We start from the raw sequence: 18268 nt of genomic DNA, 5'->3' as shown, positions 1-18268 counted from the left end.
TACACTTTATAAAGTAAACTATAATTCTGTGCTTTGGTACTGTTTATTCATGTTTGTTTGTGTATTATAATGCCTTATTTACATTACTGTAGTGTCATAGTGCCTTGAATCACAGACAGGTCCTCTTGCAGATAACAAAGGAAAAGGAAAGGGACATAGGAGTTGCAATAGCTCATTGCTCTTAAATGCACCTACTGAATGTAAACAGTTGCATAGAAAAAATAATGCATTATTCTACTGCTACTACTATAGAAAAAAAATGTGAGAGCTAGGTTGTCACGACCATTTCCTCTGTTCTCCTGCTGGTGGCAGCACTTGCATGAACTGTTATGGACATCCAGTAAATTAAAAGAGAACTCCTGCGCCCAAGCTATTGATAGCTGTAAAATATTGTACATTTATTCTGGTTTAAATAGCAGCAGCTAAAATTAGATATTCATAAAAATACATAAACATATAAAAAGAAATATTCAAAAAAACACCATGATATCTAATTCAAATAGATCTGTGTAAATAAGCCCGCCTGAGAGTACAAACGGCCGTTAGCATGTGTCCTGATTAGATACCTCGATCAAATGTGCACATTAATAAAAATGCATGATTAATAAAATCCCAAAGTTCAAAGATTCCTCTAATAGGTTAAATTCTATATGATTGCCAGAGAGAAAACTTTTCATTAGCAAAGCAACAACCTCCGTGTTTAAATCAATTGCGTCAATCCACAGACATATGTTACTTCCAACTGTAGCACGCACTAATGTCCATACAAGATCCAAGCGTTCCTCCAATAAATCCTATTGGTATGCAACACTGTTTGTCTTAACGTGGAATATAACCCTGCATTTCAACTTTGCTCTAAAACATTATTTACAGCATATTATATGCAAAAAGCTATATTTTTTTACTAGACCAGCATTGGAAGGGTTAAACACAGAGGTTTAAAGTTCATGGAGAGTTATGCAGAAGTTCAGATTGTTACATTCTATTTAGTCAAATGTATCTATTGAGAAATGTTACACACTCTTTGGCTGTCCTCCAGCTCCTTCTCTGTGAGAGAGAGTGAGTCACATTCAACACTTAGATACATTTATGTAAACAAAATGTATCTATGTCAGCTTCGGATGCGTCTGCAGAAATCTCCAGGAATTTTAAAGCTCTGTGTAACCCTTCCAATGCTGGTCTAGTAAAAAAAAAATGCTGGTTGCATATAATATACTGTAAATAATGTTTTAGAGCAAAGTTGAAATGCAGGGTTACATTCCGCTTTAAGCAATGGCAGTCTGTATACTCATGCTACCATAGCGCGCATATCATGTTGTAAGATGACTATTGTTACTTCCAAGTGCGTAGGTAGGCGAGGAGCAAGGGAGCCCTGAGGAAAAATGGCGTATCCTTTCGAAACATGTTGGCATGATGGGTGGAAACTGTGTGTGACGTCACGAAACAGTACATCCGGTTCACGGGGTTTCTTCCCCGCAAAGATGCTTTGATACAAACTACAGACTCTCATTCTAAGAGCTAGCGGCCGCAGCCACACAGGATTGAGACATTTACCGCAACCTAATCCTCCCTTGCTCCTCCCCTACCTACACACTTGGAAGTAACAATAGTCATCTTACAACATGATGAAATGCGCGCTATGGTAGCGTGAGTATACAGACTGCAATTGCTTAAGGCAAACAGTGTTGCATACCAATAGGATTTATTGGAGGAACGCTTGGATCTTGTATGGACATTAGTGCATGCTACAGTTGGAAGTAACATATGTCTGTGGATTGACGCAATCGATTTAAACTCTGGAGGTTGTTGCTTTGCTAATGAAAAGTTTTCTCTCTGGCAATCATATAGAATTTAACTATTAGAGGAATCTTTGGACTTTGGGATTTTATTAATCATGCATTTTTATTAATGTGCACATTTGATCGACGTATCCAATCAGGACACATGCTAACGGCCGTTTGTACTCTCAGGAGGGCTTATTTGCACAGATCAATTTGAATTAGATATCATGGTGTTTTTTTGAATATTTCTTTTTATATGTTAATGTATGTTTATGAATATCTAATTTTAGCTGCTGCTATTTAAACCAGAATAAATGTACAATATTTTACAGCTATCAATAGCTTGGGCGCAGTAGTTCTCTTTTAATTTACTGGATTTATTTGTGATGGGAGAAAGAACACTGTCCCATTTCTCTGTGCAGCCCAGTTATATCTGTGGGCAATAGCGGAGCCGCCGCCGCGCAGGGCAGCGTGGCGGCGGCCTCCGCATCCCAGCCGGCGGATTCCGAAACGCCCACGGAGCCGCCGGCACAGAGCAGGGTGGGCACCGCCGCTGCTGACAGGATGGTGGCGGGTCCCGCTGCTCAGCTGGCGGACTTCCATGTACGGGCGTGTGCGTGGACCAAGGACTCTCAGTGATCCAGAGGCAGAGGGTCATGCGCACGCATGCGAGGCGGCAGGATCTTTATTCTCTCAAGAGACAGGTCAGCTGATCCGGCGATCAGCTGACCTTAGCCAGCCAATCACATGCTGACTTCGGCTCCAGCCCCCTGGGCGGGCTGGTGGAACTGGGCTTCAGCATTTAAGCCCACAGATGTCATTTGCTCACTGTCTGTTGTCGTGAATACTTAGGTGTAAACGCTCAGACCTTAACTCAGTTCCCTGGTGTTGATATCAAGGACATCACACCTCAGTCTAGGATTGTATTGCATATTTATCTGTGTCTTGACTTTGGCTATCCCTGACTACTCTCTCCTCTTCTCGATTTTGTACCTTCTCCTATCTGATTCTTAGTTGCCAACCCTGCCTGTTTAACGCACTCTGAATCAGCCTTCTGTTCTTTTACTGCTACCGTCTCTCTGTTGCCAAACCTCTGCCTGTCTGACCTTTCTCTTTTCCCCAGTGGAACGTCTCCCACTGGTGGGATATCTCTGAGGCTTGCCTCTCCGAGACGCCTGCCCTAGCAGACGATTACTGCCGGGTGCTGAGATCCCAATCATCACTTGGGCCGAGGATCTCACACACGGGGTTCGCATTCAGAGGTAACCACACCTCTGAGGAATCACAGTGTGGTGGATATTTCTACAGTCTTGTATATTGCATATGTTGATTGTTATTCCTTCTGCTACAGTATCCAGAGGTTAGTTACACTTGCATTATTGGTGATTCTGCAGATCATCAATAATCGAGTGACATCTGCATTATTGGTGATACTGCAGATCGTCAATAATCAGATTCTCTCTGCTTACTAACACCGATCATTACAATATCTAATTATTTTTAGCGCTGCAATCTTGTTTGTATTGTGTTATGGACATCCGCTGTCCACCAGCAGATGGCCCCCTTCCAGTCTTTGGACAGTTGCTGCAGTTCTTCAGTTCACCTGCGGGTGTTACATTGAGTTCCATGGAATATGCAGATCAAGTCATCTGACAGATTGGACTGCCTATTTAAGACCAGGTTGTGCTTCAATCTGGTGCCAGAATATTGAGTTCTTGTGTTGCTGATATCTGGACACCTCCTGTACCTGTTACCTGTTCTGATCTGTTCATCTGATTTTCCTGGTTTGACTCTGCTATGCTTTATGACCTTGCTACTTGCTTGCTGATTCTGTACCACATATCCCTGTATATTGCTGTATATATTTGTGCTCATTGTTAACCTGTTTATAGTTAGTTAGTCAGTTAGGATTGTTATTGCTGGTGTTGCGGTGTGGGGCTTGCTGGGATTTGTGGTTCCGCTCATGTGTGCAGTGTTTCATTTGTAAATAGTGCACTAACCTTAAATAAACAATTATTATTTCACTTACCCATGTCTGGTCTTCAGTACACTACTGCAAACGTGGTTATCTGCTTGTCTGTGCAGACTTCAGCAATCTGTCTGCACAGCCCATGACATAATAATCTGGCCTAAAAAAGTAACCACTGCAGTTGTACTGACAATCAAAATCTGTTTCTGAATTCAGAAATGACTCGCCATGAGTTGTATTATTATGTTCTGCTGGCTGAGGAGGATACTAATTACTGTCATGAATATTTTTCAGACTGTTCTAAGGAATACTTGTTACAGCTTACTCAGCTGGTACATGAGTGTACTAGGCTAGGTGAGTTTACAGACCAGAAGGTGCAAGCGCTTCTAAAAATATTAAATGGCCTATTACAGCCTGTTAGAAATCAGTTTAAACCTTATCCAGTTTTTGATGTTTATCAAGTTAATCATCTGTGTGATTATTTAAAAAGGGATAAAAAAAGCTTCTTTGAATACTATGCTAAAAAGGATAGAGAATATGTCACTTCTTGTGTGCATTCAGTTCAATCTTTAATTGATTATGGGTTTTGCAAAAGTAAATTAGCTTCTATCCTAATCTGCACCTGGCAGGAAATCTTGTCTACCTGCTTCCTTTCTCCTCCCATTTCCATTCATTCTTTGTCTACCTCTGCCTATGTCCAAAGCTCACAGCACTCAATGGCTAAAAATACACTGCTCTGTACTCCAATTAGGGCAGCAAATCCTGACCAACAGTACATTCCAGTTTCTAAGACTGTTAAGAAAGTTAAGCCCAAACGTCCTACAATTACCATTTCTCACTTGCAAACAGTAACCTCCACTCTGCTTTTGCCAGGAGATAATTGCCTGCAGCCTGCAACTAATTATGTCCAACCTGAAGACCAATGCATCTTGCACCAGCCTGCATATCTGAGCACCTTGCCTGCGGATGATTGAATTCTGCACAAGCCTGCAGATATTCGCACCCAAGTTGCAGAAAATTGTACCCTGTTCCAGCCTGCTTATGTTTGCACCCAAGTTGCAGAAAATTGTACCCTGTTCCAGCCTGCTGATATTTGCATCCAAGTTGCAGAAAATTGTACCCTGTTCCAGCCTGCAGATGTTTGCACCCAAGTTGCAGAAAATTGTACCCTGTTCCAGCCTGCTGTCCGGTCTGTGCCCGCAGAGCCGCAACCTGCTGTCCAGTCTGTGCCTGCAGAGCCCCAGCCTGCTGTCCGGTCTGTGCCCACAGAGCCCCAGCCTGCTGTCCGGTCTGTGTCTGCAGAGCCCCAGCCTGCTGTCCGGTCTGTGCCCGCAGAGCCCCAGCCTGCTGTCCGGTCTGTGTCTGCAGAGCCCCAGCCTGCTGTCCGGTCTGTGCCCGCAGAGCCCCAGCTTGCTGTCCGGTCTGTGCCCGCAGAGCCCCAGCCTGCTGTCCGGTCTGTGCCCACAGGGCCCCAGCCTGCTGTCTGGTCTGTGCCTGCAGAGCCCTAGCCTGTGCCCACAGAGTTCCAGCCTGTGCCCGCAGAGTCCCAGCCTGCTGTCCAGCCTGTGCCCACAGAGTCCCAGCCTGCTGTCTAGCCTGTGCCCGCAGAGTCCCAGCCTGCTGTCCAGCCTGTGCCTGCAGAGTCCCAGCCTGCTGTCCAGCCTGTGCCCACAGAGACCCAGCCTGTTGTCCAGCCTGTGCCCGCAGAGTCCCAGCCTGCTGTCCAGCCTGTGCCCACAGAGTCCCAGCCACCTACTGTCCAGCCTGTGCCCGCAGAGTCCCAGCCTGCTGTCCAGCCTGTGCCCGCAGAGTCCCAGCCTGCTGTCCAGCCTGTGCCCGCAGAGTCCCAGCCTGCTGTTCAGTCTGTGCCCGCAGAGTCCCAGCCTGCTGTCCAGCCTGTGCCTGCAGAGTCCCAGCCTGCTGTCCAGCCTGTGCCCGCAGAGTCCCAACCTGCTGTCCAGCCTGTTGTGCCGTTACCCACAGAGACTCTGCCTGCTGTTGTGCCATTACCCGCAGAGACTCTGCCTGCTGTTGTGCCATTACCTGCAGAGACTCTGCCTGCTGTTGTGCCATTACCCGCAGAGACTCTGTCTGCTGTTGTGCCATTACCCACAGAGACTCTGCCTGCTGTTGTGCCATTACCCGCAGAGACTCTGCCTGCTGTTGTGCCATTACCCGCAGAGACTCTGCCTGCTGTTGTGCCATTACCCGCAGAGACTCTGCCTGCTGTTGTGCCATTACCCGCAGAGACTCTGCCTGCTGTTGTGCCATTACCCACAGAGACTCTGCTTGCTGTTGTGCCATTACCCGCAGAGACTCTGCCTGCTGTTGTGCCATTACCCGCAGAGACTCTGCCTGCTGTTGTGCCATTACCCGCAGAGACTGTGCCTGCTGTTGTGCCATTACCCGCAGAGACTCTGCCTGCTGTTGTGCCATTACCCGCAGAGACTCTGCCTGCTGTTGTGCCATTACCCACAGAGACTCTGCCTGCTGCTTTGCCATTACCCGCAGAGACTCTGCCTGCTGTTGTGCCATTACCCGCAGAGACTCTGCCTGCTGTTGTGCCATTACCCGCAGAGACTCTGCCTGCTGTTGTGCCATTACCCGCAGAGACTCTGCCTGCTGTTGTGCCATTACCCGCAGAGACTCTGCCTGCTGTTGTGCCATTACCCGCAGAGACTCTGCCTGCTGTTGTGCCATTACCCGCAGAGACTCTGCTTTCTGTTGTGCCATTACCCGCAGAGACTCTGCCTGCTGTTGTGCCATTACCCGCAGAGACTCTGCCTGCTGTTGTGCCATTACCCGCAGAGACTCTGCCTGCTGTTGTGCCATTACCCGCAGAGACTTTGCCTGCTGTTGTGCTATTACCCGCAGAGACTTTGCCTGCAGTTTTGGAGGTACCCGCAGAGACTTTTTCCGCTGTTCTGGAGGTATCCGTAGAGACTTTGCCGGCAGTTTTGAGACTTTGTCCGCAGTTTTGAAGGTACCCGCAGAGACTTTGCCCGCTGTTTTGGAGGTACCCGCAGGGACTTTGCCCGATATTTCAGCAGTATCCACAGAGACTCAGCCTGTTGTTCTGCCAGTGCCCACACAGTTTAGGCCTGAATCTGCAGGGTCTCCTCCCACTCCTCAAATAATATTGGGGAGGTTTCTGCCTGCTGTCCAGCCACACTTTCATATTTCTCAATCTAGTCTACCAAATCTTCACCTGCGGTTTGATCACACTTGGTCACACTCAAACCAGCTGTTTGAAAAGACGTTGCCACATGTCAGTGTGTATTACAGCCAGACTCTGCCACATTTCAACAGACCATTCAATAAACTCTGCCTTTCCTCAGCCTGCCACCCAGACTGACCGTGCCATATCTCAGTCTGCGGATAAACCCCAATTTGCCTGCTACCCAAGGAGACATTCTTTCAGTTCACCATGTTGCACAGTCAGACTCTGGTTCTCTGCCGCTTGCTATCCAGATAGAGTGGGACACTCTGCGGCCTGCTGTTCACCCAGGTTGGGCCACTCTGCGGCCTGCTGACCAGCTAGACTGGGCTACTCCGCAGCCTGCTGCCCAGCCAAACCTTGTTTCATCTCACCTCACCACGCCAGTTTCAACATTACAGGCTCCACCTGTTCCTGACCAGCCTGCACAAACTCCATCCATTCTTGCCGACCAGCTTGTACAGGCTGCACATGTTCCAGCTCCACTTGCATCAGTAACTTCTGCTCCAGTTTCACTTATTCCAGTTCCACCTTCTTCAGTTCCAGCTGTTCCAGTGCCTGTTCCAGTTTCACCTGCACCAGCTTCTTCAGTTCCAGCTGTTCCAGTGCCTTTTCCAGTTCCACCTGCACCAGCTTCTTCAGTTCAAGCCATTCCAGTTGTTCCAGTTCCTCCTGCATCATCTTCTTCAGTTCCAGCTGTTCCAGTGCCTGTTCCAGTCCCACCTGCACCAGCTTCTTCAGTTCCAGCTGTTCCAGTGCCTGTTCCAGTTTCACCTGCACCAGCTTCTTCAGTTCCAGCTGTTCCAGTGCCTGTTCCAGTTCCACCTGCACCAGCTTCTTCAGTTCCAGCCATTTCAGTTGTTCTAGTTCCTCCTGCTTCATCTTCTTCAGTTCCAGCTGTTCCAGTGCCTTTTCCAGTTCCACCTGCACCAGCTTCTTCAGTTCAAGCCATTTCAGTTGTTCCAGTTCCTCCTGCATCATCTTCTTCAGTTCCAGCTGTTCCAGTGCCAGTTCCAGTTCCACCTGCACCAGCTTCTTCAGTTCCAGCTGTTCCAGTTCCACCTGCACCAGCTTCTTCAGTTCCAGCTGTTCAAGTGCCTGTTCCAGTTCCATCTGCACCAGCATCTTCAGTTCCTGCTGTTCCAGTTCCACCTGCACCAGCTTCTTCAGTTCCAGTTCTGCCTGAACCAACTTCTTCAGTTCCAGCTATTCCAGTTGTTCCAGTTCCTCCTGCATCATCTTCTTCGGTTCCAGTTGTGCCTGTTCCAGTTCCACCTGCACCAGTTTCTTCAGTTACAGTTGTTCCAGTTCCATCTGCACCAACTTCTTTGGTTACAGTGGTTCCAGCACCTGTTGAAGTTACATCCGCATCTACACCATTGTTTCTGATCCTGTTTTCATTATCTCCTGTTGTTCATGCTTCCCAGCCTCCATGGTTTCCAGCAGCTGCCATATGTAAGCCTCCTCAGTATTCAACCACTGTTATCCTGCTACCAGAGATTTCAAGTACTCATACTCAGTCATGTCTAATGTATGCTACCCTTCCCACCCATCCTAGGTTTTTTCCGCTCATTTCCTTGCCAGCAGTCATGGTGATAGGAGAGTACAAGGTGGGTTCTGGGGACCCTGGTGGAGGGTTAATGGAAACCATGTGGAGTGTCCGGAGGCCACTCCTGAAGAGGAGGATGATGTCACGACCATTTCCTCTGTTCTCCTGCTGGTGGCAGCACTTGCATGAACTGTTATGGACATCCGCTGTCCACCAGCAAATGGCCCCCTTCCAGTCTTTGGACAGTTGCTGCAGTTCTTCAGTTCACCTGCGGGTGTTACATTGAGTTCCATGGAATATGCAGATCAAGTCATCTGACAGATTGGACTGCCTATTTAAGGCCAGGTTGTGCTTCAATCTGGTGCCAGATTATTGAGTTCTTGTGTTGCTGATATCTGGACACCTCCTGTACCTGTTACCTGTTCTGATCTGTTCATCTGATTTTCCTGGTTTGACTCTGCTATGCTTTATGACCTTGCTACTTGCTTGCTGATTCTGTACCACGTATCCCTGTATATTGCTGTATATATTTGTGCTCATTGTTCACCTGTTTATAGTTAGTTAGTCAGTTAGGATTGTTATTGCTGGTGTTGCGGTGTGGGGCTAGCTGGGATTTGTGGTTCCGCTCATGTGTGCAGTGTTTCATTTGTAAATAGTGCACTAACCTCAACCTTCTGCCGCCCGTGTCACGCCAATGGGCATGGCCGCGGCGGCAGCTAGAGGACCGCCTAACGCCGATTGGTGTAAAGTCCTGGGGCTGTAAATTGCATGAGATTGCGCGCACATTGCTCGTGCATCTCATGCTTGGAGGGCGGAGCTCCGCCCGCCTTCAGTCTCCGAGCGGCTATTGCTGCTCGGGAGACTGTTAGACGGCGTGATCGCCGTCTCTTTACTAGGTGCAGCGCATCTATGAGCAGCAGCGCTGCACTGGGGACAGCCGTGTGACCCAGCTGTCCCCATGGGGGACAAGAGAGCGATCGGCCCTCATAGGCAGAAGCCTATGACAGCCGATCGCCATAATTGGCTGGCTGTGGGGAGGGAGGGAGGGAGGGAGGGAAGAAACTTAAAGTAACAGGGTTTTTTTCAAAAAATAAACAAACAATAATATTTAGTAAAAAAAAATAAACATGGGCGGAGCGATCAGACCCCACCAACAGAGAGCTCTGTTGGTGGGGGGAAAGGGGGGGGGAATCACTTGTGTGATGAGTTGTGCGGCCCTGCAGCTTGGCCTTAAAGCTGCAGTGGCCAATTTTGCTAAAAATGGCCTGGTCACTAGGGGGGTTTAGCCCTGCAGTCCTCAAGTGGTTAAATAAACAATTATTATTTCACTTACCCATGTCTGGTCTTCAGTACACTACTGCAAACATGGTTATCTGCTTGTCTGTGCAGACTTCAGCAATCTGTCTGCACAGCCCATGACATAGGTATTGAATGGTTCTGTATTTTAGCAAAGCTAAGGTAACAAGCATATACAGGTTAAAACCTATTACAACTGACACAGCATTTGAGCATACAGGGTGCAATAACATCTGTGTAGATGTAATCAATTAAGAAACATAAACACTGCAGACCAACACAGTAAAAAAGTGTGGGTCACATACAGTAGATCACAGCAGTGTTTCAAAGTGTGTATGTCATCAAGCCCCAATGGAAATATGTAATAAAAGCAGTAATGCTAATGTATAAACCTTTTTGACACCTGAAACATATACCTGGTATGCAGATTTATGACACCTCAAACATGAGCTCAAGGGATACATGAACAGCTCACCTCTAGCTGGCAGGCACGGTATAAACACTCCCAGCAAATTTTCTGGCAGCTATTCAAGATGTAGAGAAGCTGCGCAGCACACCATCCTCTTCAAACCCCATAAATCAGCCACATTTTACTTCTCACTGTGACCCAAACAGCCCCATATCACACATGCAATGTGCAACCACCAGTCCAGGTGAACAGTGGGATGCATGTTTTTTTTCCTGGAGTCACTATGTGTTTTCAAGGCCAAACTTTATGCAGCAAACAGTGAGGTGGAAGGAACCAGAGGTATGCGCTGTGGGCTGGGCCAAAACATCAGCATCACTCACATATGACGTATTTCCGTCATATCACAGAGCTTCTCCAAACAGGGCTGTACTTTAACCGAGGAGCATTATCATATATCCACACATCACACATAGATAATGGATCCTAGAACCCCGCCTCCCATATCATACTTTATAGTGTTCTGAGAAGACTGCACAGAAATAGAAAATTATTATCAGGAATCTTATGCTCTGGAAATGTTATGTTCCTGAATGTGTTTGTTTTGGGTAGAAGTGTTTCTAAAGCATTGATAATACAAATAAACTGTACAATGAACAATATTGGTTAATTTATTTATTTTTTTGCTAGAAATATTACTAAAAAGACCATTGTCTTGAAAAAAAGTAAGTTTTAAGAACCACTATTGTGAAAAATTACCCAATTTAAAATGCAAACATATAAAAGATTGATTTCTCCCAGAGTACAATGCACTATAAATGTGTTTGTTCCTATGTTGCTTTCACTTATAGTAGGCAATAAAAAGCTGACAGAGCTGCCAGATTTTGCACTAGTGTATCTCATGATGGGGGAATCTCAGTATCACCTTTATTTTTTTCAAAAGCACTACCTGGAAACAATCTATACTAAGATGCCAACCAGCCTCCCCAATCACTGCACACAATTCTGCCAGTTAAACTAAGCAACTTTTGTTCAACAAGTGCATTTGTAAATAAAGACTTACATGAGAATTCCCCAGGAGAAGATGGAATATTCCAAAACATTTTACATTTTACAATTTTTGGTCCTTAGTGGTCCTTTAAAACCCTGTGTGTCATCTTCTATGGCATTTACATAATAAAATGCACTATAAATTACTATTTCTTATGTTACAGCAGATAGTAAAAATCTGACCGATCTGACAGGTTTTAAACTGTTCCATTACTTTATAGGGACTTCTCATGGTTTTCTTTTGTATGCAAAAGCATCCAGACCAACTGCCATGAGTTAGGAGGCTGGCTAGCATCTCTTTATGGATCCTTTCCAGGGAGTGATTTCATACAGGGATGGGCTTCCGAGAAGTGATTTACTCTAAATCAGAATTCTAATTAAGATTAATTACCCCACCTGTGACCACGGGATGAGGGGGGGTTAACCTTCCCATATGTCCGTGGATACTATGCCTGTCACCATTGTAACACAACCTGTGGGACGTGTTACAGTGGTGACACGCATAGCATGGGTGGGTTAACCCCCCTATCCCAGGGTCACAGGTGGGGTAATTAATCTTAATTAGAATTCTGATTTAGAGTAGATCACTTCTCGGAAGCCCATCCCTGTATGAAATCACTCCCTGGAAAGGATCTATACAGAGATGCTAGCCAACCTCCCTACTCATGGCAATTGGTCTGGATGCTTTGGCAAACAAAGAAAACAATGAGAAGTCCCTATGAAATAATGGACCAGTTTAAAACCTGCCATCCCTGATTTCATGAAGAATAAAGTAAACACTGAGAATCCCTCATAAGGGAAGATGGACTGTCAGATTGGTTCGATTTTTCCTACCTACTGTAAGTGACAGTCTGAGACATAAAACAATAGTTAATTTTGCTCTTGAAGAAGTGTACTTCTTATATGTACATGTACAAATACATTTTACAATTTTTCACAATAGTGGTCCTTTAAGATTCTCGGGGGTTCACTTACTAAGGATGAGAACGCAAGATGTACATAGCAAATCAGCCCGATTTCACTTGGCAAGATATTTGGCAAAATTGCCGTTAGATTTCAGACATTATTTTACATTGAAGTCCATGATGCCAAATACTACAATGAATAGAAAAACCCTCCTAACTGCTATCCTCATAAAATTTGATGTGGGAACAAGTAAAACAAAAATCCTTGTAGTTCTTGAAAAAGTTTTTTTTTTTGTACACATTACTCAATAACAGATTACTGTGGTGTACTTAATAATAAGGGTTTTTTTTTGTACATTGTATTATCCTACTAATATAATAAATGGGAAAGTTTGGATGTTTGGATGTTTGGATGTTTGTTACTCGATCACGCAAAAACGGCTGAACGGATTTGAATGAAATTTGGCACACACATAGTACATTACCTGGAATAAAGTATAGGATACTTTTTATTCCCATAACCAAAAAGAGACAAATACAAATTTAACTGGAAAATGTAAACTGCAGACATTCTTACACTGTTACACTGGAGGTGTGTTTAGCTTCTAAGGGTAGAATGGTTAATTTGCATATATTCAGCAGTGATGCACTGGGAGACATCTCAAGCTCACTCCAACCTGAATTATTGCGATTTTTTTCTGTTTTAAGAAAGCAAACTTTTGTTTTTCTTAACATCTTAGTAATGGGGCTTTTAGGACTATTGTAGCCCCTTACACACTCTAATGAGTTCTGGGTCACCATGAGTTTGCTGGTTAGTGTGTACCTCTCGGTGTTAGAAGCCCTACTGCATAGAGCCAAATTAAACCATACCATGCACTGATGAGGATCAAACAATCCAAAACAGTCTGTATGCATGTTGGAATATTATGGCTCTGTACAAATTAATAAGCTGACACATCATTGCATTCCAGTGGTTCTGGAAGTGTGTTGAGCTTCTAAGGGTAACAATGGTCAATTTGCATATATTCAGCAGTGATGCATTGGGAGACACCTTAAGCTCACTCCAATCTGAATTATTGCAAATTATTTCTGTGTTAAGAAAGCAAACTTTTGTTTTTCTTACACTGTTAATGGTAGGGTTCTTAAACTTTGCACAGTTGGTTACTGGGTGACTGGGATTAATATTCATAAAAGTGGGTGGAGCCTACAAAAAACAATTAAAAATCACCTATTGATTTTTCAGGGGAATATTTCATTGCTGCCATTCTTGCACTGTTAATGGCACAAGACTCAAACCTGGTACGGTTGATCATTGCGTGACTGTGGTTTAAATTTATATAAGGAGGTGGAGCCCAAAACAGCTAATCTGAATTTGTTTCATTTTAATGCAGGTTATTGATGCCAAAGACCACAAAGCTCACAAACTTAGTCATTGAGTAATTGAGTAATTGTGTGTTAGAGTTAGGGTTAGGAAAAGTGGGCGCAGCCAACACCAGCCAAATACATAATCGGGCAATGCCAAGTCATCAGTGGGCGGAGACAAACACAAATTTCACTGGGAAAATGTAAACTACAGCCATTCTTACACTATTAATTGTAGGGTTCTAAAACTTTGCACAGTTGGTCACTGGGTGACTGGGATTAATATTCAGAAAAGTGGGTGGAGCCTACAAAAACCAATCACAATTCACCTATTGATTTTCAAGGCAAATATTTAATTGCTGTTATTTTTGCACTGTTAATGGCACAAGCCTCAAACCTGGTACAGTTGATCATTGGGTGACTGGGGTTAAATATTTAGAAAAGGGGTGGGGCCACGAACAGCGAATCAGATGTGTTTCATTTCAATGAAAAGTATTCATGCCAAAGACCACAAATCTCACAAACTTGGTAATTGACTATTGACAATTGCGTGTTAGGGTTAGAAAAAGTGTCCACAGCCAACAGCAGTCAAATACATACCCAGGAAACATTAGGACATCAGTGGGTGGAGAAAAACACAAATTTCACTGCTAGAATGTAAACTAAAATTTGGCACACACATAGTACATTACCTGGAATAAAGTATAGGATACTTTTTATTCCCATAACCAAAAAGGGGATGGAGACAAATACAAATTTCACTGGAAAATGTAAACTGCAGCCATTCTTACACTGTTCCACTGGAGGTGTGTTTAGCTTCTAAGGGCACAATGGTTAATTTGCATATATTCAGCAGTGATGCACTGGGAGACATCTCAAGCTCACTCCAACTTGAATTATCGCAAATTCTTTCTGTTTTAAGAAAGCAAACTTTTGTTTTTCTTAACATCTTAGTAAGGGGGCTTTTAGGACCATTGTAGTCCCTTACACACTCTAATGAGTTCTGGGTCACCATGAGCTTGCTGGTTAGTCTGTACCTCTCGGTGTTACAAGCCTTACGGCATAGAGCCAAATTAATCTGTGTCATGCACTGATGAGGATTAAATAATCCAAAACATTCTGTATGCATGCTGGATTATTATGGCTCTGTACAAATTAACAAAATGACACATCATTGCGTTCCAGCAGTTCTGGAGGTGTGTTTAGCTTTTAAGGGTGACAATGGTTAGTTTGCATATATTAAACAGTGATGCACTGGGCGACATTTTAAGCTCACTCCAACCTGAATTAGCGCAATTTTTTTCTGTTTTAAGAAAGCAAACTTTTGTTTTTCTTACACTGGCAATGGCAGGGTTCTTAAACTTTGCACAGTTGGTCACTGGGTGACTGGGATTAATATTCAGAAAAGTGGGTGGAGCCTACAAAAGCTAATCAAAATTCACCTATTGATTTTCAAAGGAGTGGAGCCACAGCCAATTAGATTTATTTCATTTCAATGCCAATTACTGATGCCAAAGACCGCAAAGCTCACAAACTAGGTCATCCTTGAGTAATTGTGTGTTAGGATTAGAAAAAGTGGGCAGAGCTAACACTAGCCAATTACATACCCGGGCAACGCCGGGCGACCAGCTAGTATTTTAATAAAACAGGCCACATGACCCCCCCCACCCTTGTCACCCATGCAGACTGGTATAGTAGGAATTCAACAACCTGAGTCTCCACACCCTGAGCTATACAAGCCCACATGGGACTTGATTTGGAAGGTCTGAAAGGGAGCAATTCAAAATTGCTTTTGCTGGGTTTCTATGTTCAAGCATTGGGGCAGTGCAGCAGTCTTCTTTCTACAGAACATGTACTTTAGACGTACAGTTTGTGACTATACTGGCCAGTTACCATTTGGTTTCAAATTTGCAATAGTGGTCCTTTAACAGTAGATATGGACTACAGTATCTTGATTACAATCAAAATATACATAAAAAAGCCACTGCCTATATAAAAAAAATCATAAGTATTTAATACTATTGGTTAAAGGAAGCACAAAACATTATAGGAAGGAACCACAGGGTGGATGATACATACCAAAAATGCACACACAAAAAATATGTTTTTATCAAAATTGTGTAAACTTTAATAGTATCAAAACATATATAAAAAATATTAAAATTGCCCAAACCTCAATACCTAGCTGCCCTATATCTACTAATTAGGAACTCTCTCCACCCATCCATCCATACATATCATACAGCAAGGCCCTTAGTCATATGAAATGAGGTGCACCTCAATATACGTCAAAGTAAATCATATGTTGGTAAAGGTATTGATTCTATGGGAGTTCCTCCATAAATATATACTGGCAGATGATTGAATGCAAATCATATGAATAAAAATGGTTAATAGAAGCGCCAAAATAGGATAAGATGGATTAAAAACCGTTTAAAAAGGAGGGGGTGGGTGGATCCACTACCCTCACTAAAAATGACCAGGCTAAATCAAGCCATAGATAATACAAGAAAATATTTATTAGTCTCCAAATACAGTGCAACGCGTTTCACGGGCGCACATCCCGCTTCATCAGGCAATTGAGGTAGGAGAACACTAAAGGGGAGAAAAAGAACAAAGGAAAAACAATGCTAGGAGGTACTCAGAAACTTTCACAGCAATTCATCATATTGTCTTTATACGGATCCATAGCAAATTATGTTTGGTCTTGTGATATATGGGCTATTTGTCCCAATATCTATCAATGTGCACCTATAAGGTTGCAAATCCATATGACCCTTATGTCATTATGTTATACAGTGCCCCTCCACCCCTATGGCGAATAATATTTACATAGATCTGTGTAGCAGATACATATTAGGTCCAATGTTAGTCATGCACGGCGGCATGTAGAAATCATAGTATAAAAACCAGTGACACTTACCAAGTGTGGGTCAAAAGAAAGCTAGAGCGCCTCTGTAGGACGAGAACGCTCCCCTCTAGTTGTCTTTATTGAGTCACTGGCGGCTGAATCTCCCGCCGAGCGGGTCAGGAGACCGGAAGCGGACGTGACGCATGGGTCGCACCATGCGTCATGAGTGAACCTGGCCTTAACAAAAAATAGGGCCGCAAGATCTGACAGCTGCGTCGCATCTATCGGACGCATTACGCATGGAGCGCATGCATCATGACGCCAATGTCAGAGAGAAGGGGAATGTCGGAGCGGATGGGTGGCGGCGCATGCGTATAGGCAGGAGGAAGCGCCGTCACCACCATGTCTGATAAGGGCAAATTGCCCTGCTTACTATGAGACGTGATAAAATAGTATAGAAACGTGATGTCTCTATTACAAAAAACATTCCGATAGGCAAACTAACACCCTCTAGTTGGGACTAGCTCTACAATAAATGTGCTGTAATCAGATAAAGCCTATACCGCTGTAGGGTCATATTAAAAGTAGCTGTGTGGCTATTTATATGGTTCGACTGCCACCCAGTGGTTAGAAACCATATTACACTTATCCTGGAACAGCCTGTGAGTATAGAACATAATGTATGCTTTAGGGAAATTAATCCTTTAGGGAAAATTATCCTTATGTTCACCATCCTTGCCTGTAAAATATACATACATATATATACATACAAGTTTTATGACAACCATTGACATTAGTGACAGAGGTTAAACATTGTTAGTCTAAGGGGTGAACATGTATTACCCTCAATTAGTGTCTCAATTAGCATAATCTAGTGTCTGTATAATAAATAAGAGATACATTCAAGTAAAATACGCTAAAAATAGATAAAAAAATTATAAAAAAGAAGGTATGAATAAAAAAGAGGACTGTAATAAAAGCTTTTGAGCATAATTAATTAGTATAATTTTTCCAGCACTTCGTTAAGCCCTTCCGGGACGAGGGTTCTTAGTGTCTGGATCCAATACATCTCTTTTGTCTGTATCGCCTCAGAAATATTCGTGGTATGTATAAGCTCTATGAGTGTGACCCTGAGGAACTTGGGATCTCCATTGTGATGGGTGCTGAAGTGTTTGGACACACTGTGTGAGGGGTATTTTTTAAGGAAGTTCCTTTTGTGCTGTCCAATTCTATCCCTAACCAGTTGTGTAGTGTGTCCTACGTACTGTAGTTTACATGGGCAAGATATAAGATATATGATGTTTTTTGAAGTACAATTAAGGTTGTGTTTAATGTGAAAGGATATGTTTGTAGTAGTGGAACAGAAATTATCCATAGTGTCTACAAACTGGCAAGCTGTGCAACGTGGGTGGTTGCATGGAGAAGAGCCTGGGGTCACAGATTGTGTAAGGGGTGTGACGGGGGTGGAAACGGATCTGAGTCTGATAGAAGCCAGAAGTCCACGTAAATTCGGGGCCCTTCTAAACGTCAAAAGGGGATCTTTGGGTAATGTGGGTCTCAGATGTGGGTCCTGCATTAAAATTTCCCACCTGTTTTTTAGGATGGAACGGATTTGTGTATGTTGAGTACTGTAGCCTGTAATGAAGCGTGGAAAGACAGGGTTATTCTGAGATTCATTGATTGACCTATTAGTAACTGGAGTAACCATGGCTTTGTGTTTTGCGTCCTGGATGAGTTTTTTCGGATACCCTCGTTCTGTGAATTTTTTGGTAAAAACGGTAGATTGAGTCTGAAACATAGATGGGTTTGTACAATTCCGGAAGATTCTACGATATTGACAATAGGGTGTGTTGGTAGTCCAATGGCGATAGTGAAAACTGTT

General features: G+C 43.9%; 1 protein-coding gene across 1 annotated transcript; it reads right to left on the bottom strand.

Moving 5' to 3' along the window:
* Nucleotides 1-5502: 5502 nt before the first annotated feature.
* On the bottom strand, nucleotides 5503-6582 carry LOC137566162 (mediator of RNA polymerase II transcription subunit 15-like). Its single transcript, XM_068278573.1, has one exon. It carries the CDS (start codon nucleotides 6580-6582, stop codon nucleotides 5503-5505), a length of 1080 nt encoding a protein of 359 aa, XP_068134674.1.
* Between the last annotated feature and the right edge of the window lie 11686 nt (nucleotides 6583-18268).

The sequence above is a fragment of the Hyperolius riggenbachi genome, chromosome 1 (genome assembly GCF_040937935.1).
Source record: "Hyperolius riggenbachi isolate aHypRig1 chromosome 1, aHypRig1.pri, whole genome shotgun sequence".
In the NCBI taxonomy this organism is placed as follows: domain Eukaryota; kingdom Metazoa; phylum Chordata; class Amphibia; order Anura; family Hyperoliidae; genus Hyperolius; species Hyperolius riggenbachi.
This window is presented reverse-complemented; position numbering and strand designations above follow the sequence as displayed.

Excerpts from the sequence above, each read along its gene's own strand:
- LOC137566162 (XM_068278573.1), bottom strand. The coding sequence starts at position 6,582 with ATGGCACAACAGCAGGCAGAGTCTCTGCGGGTAATGGCACAACAGCAG.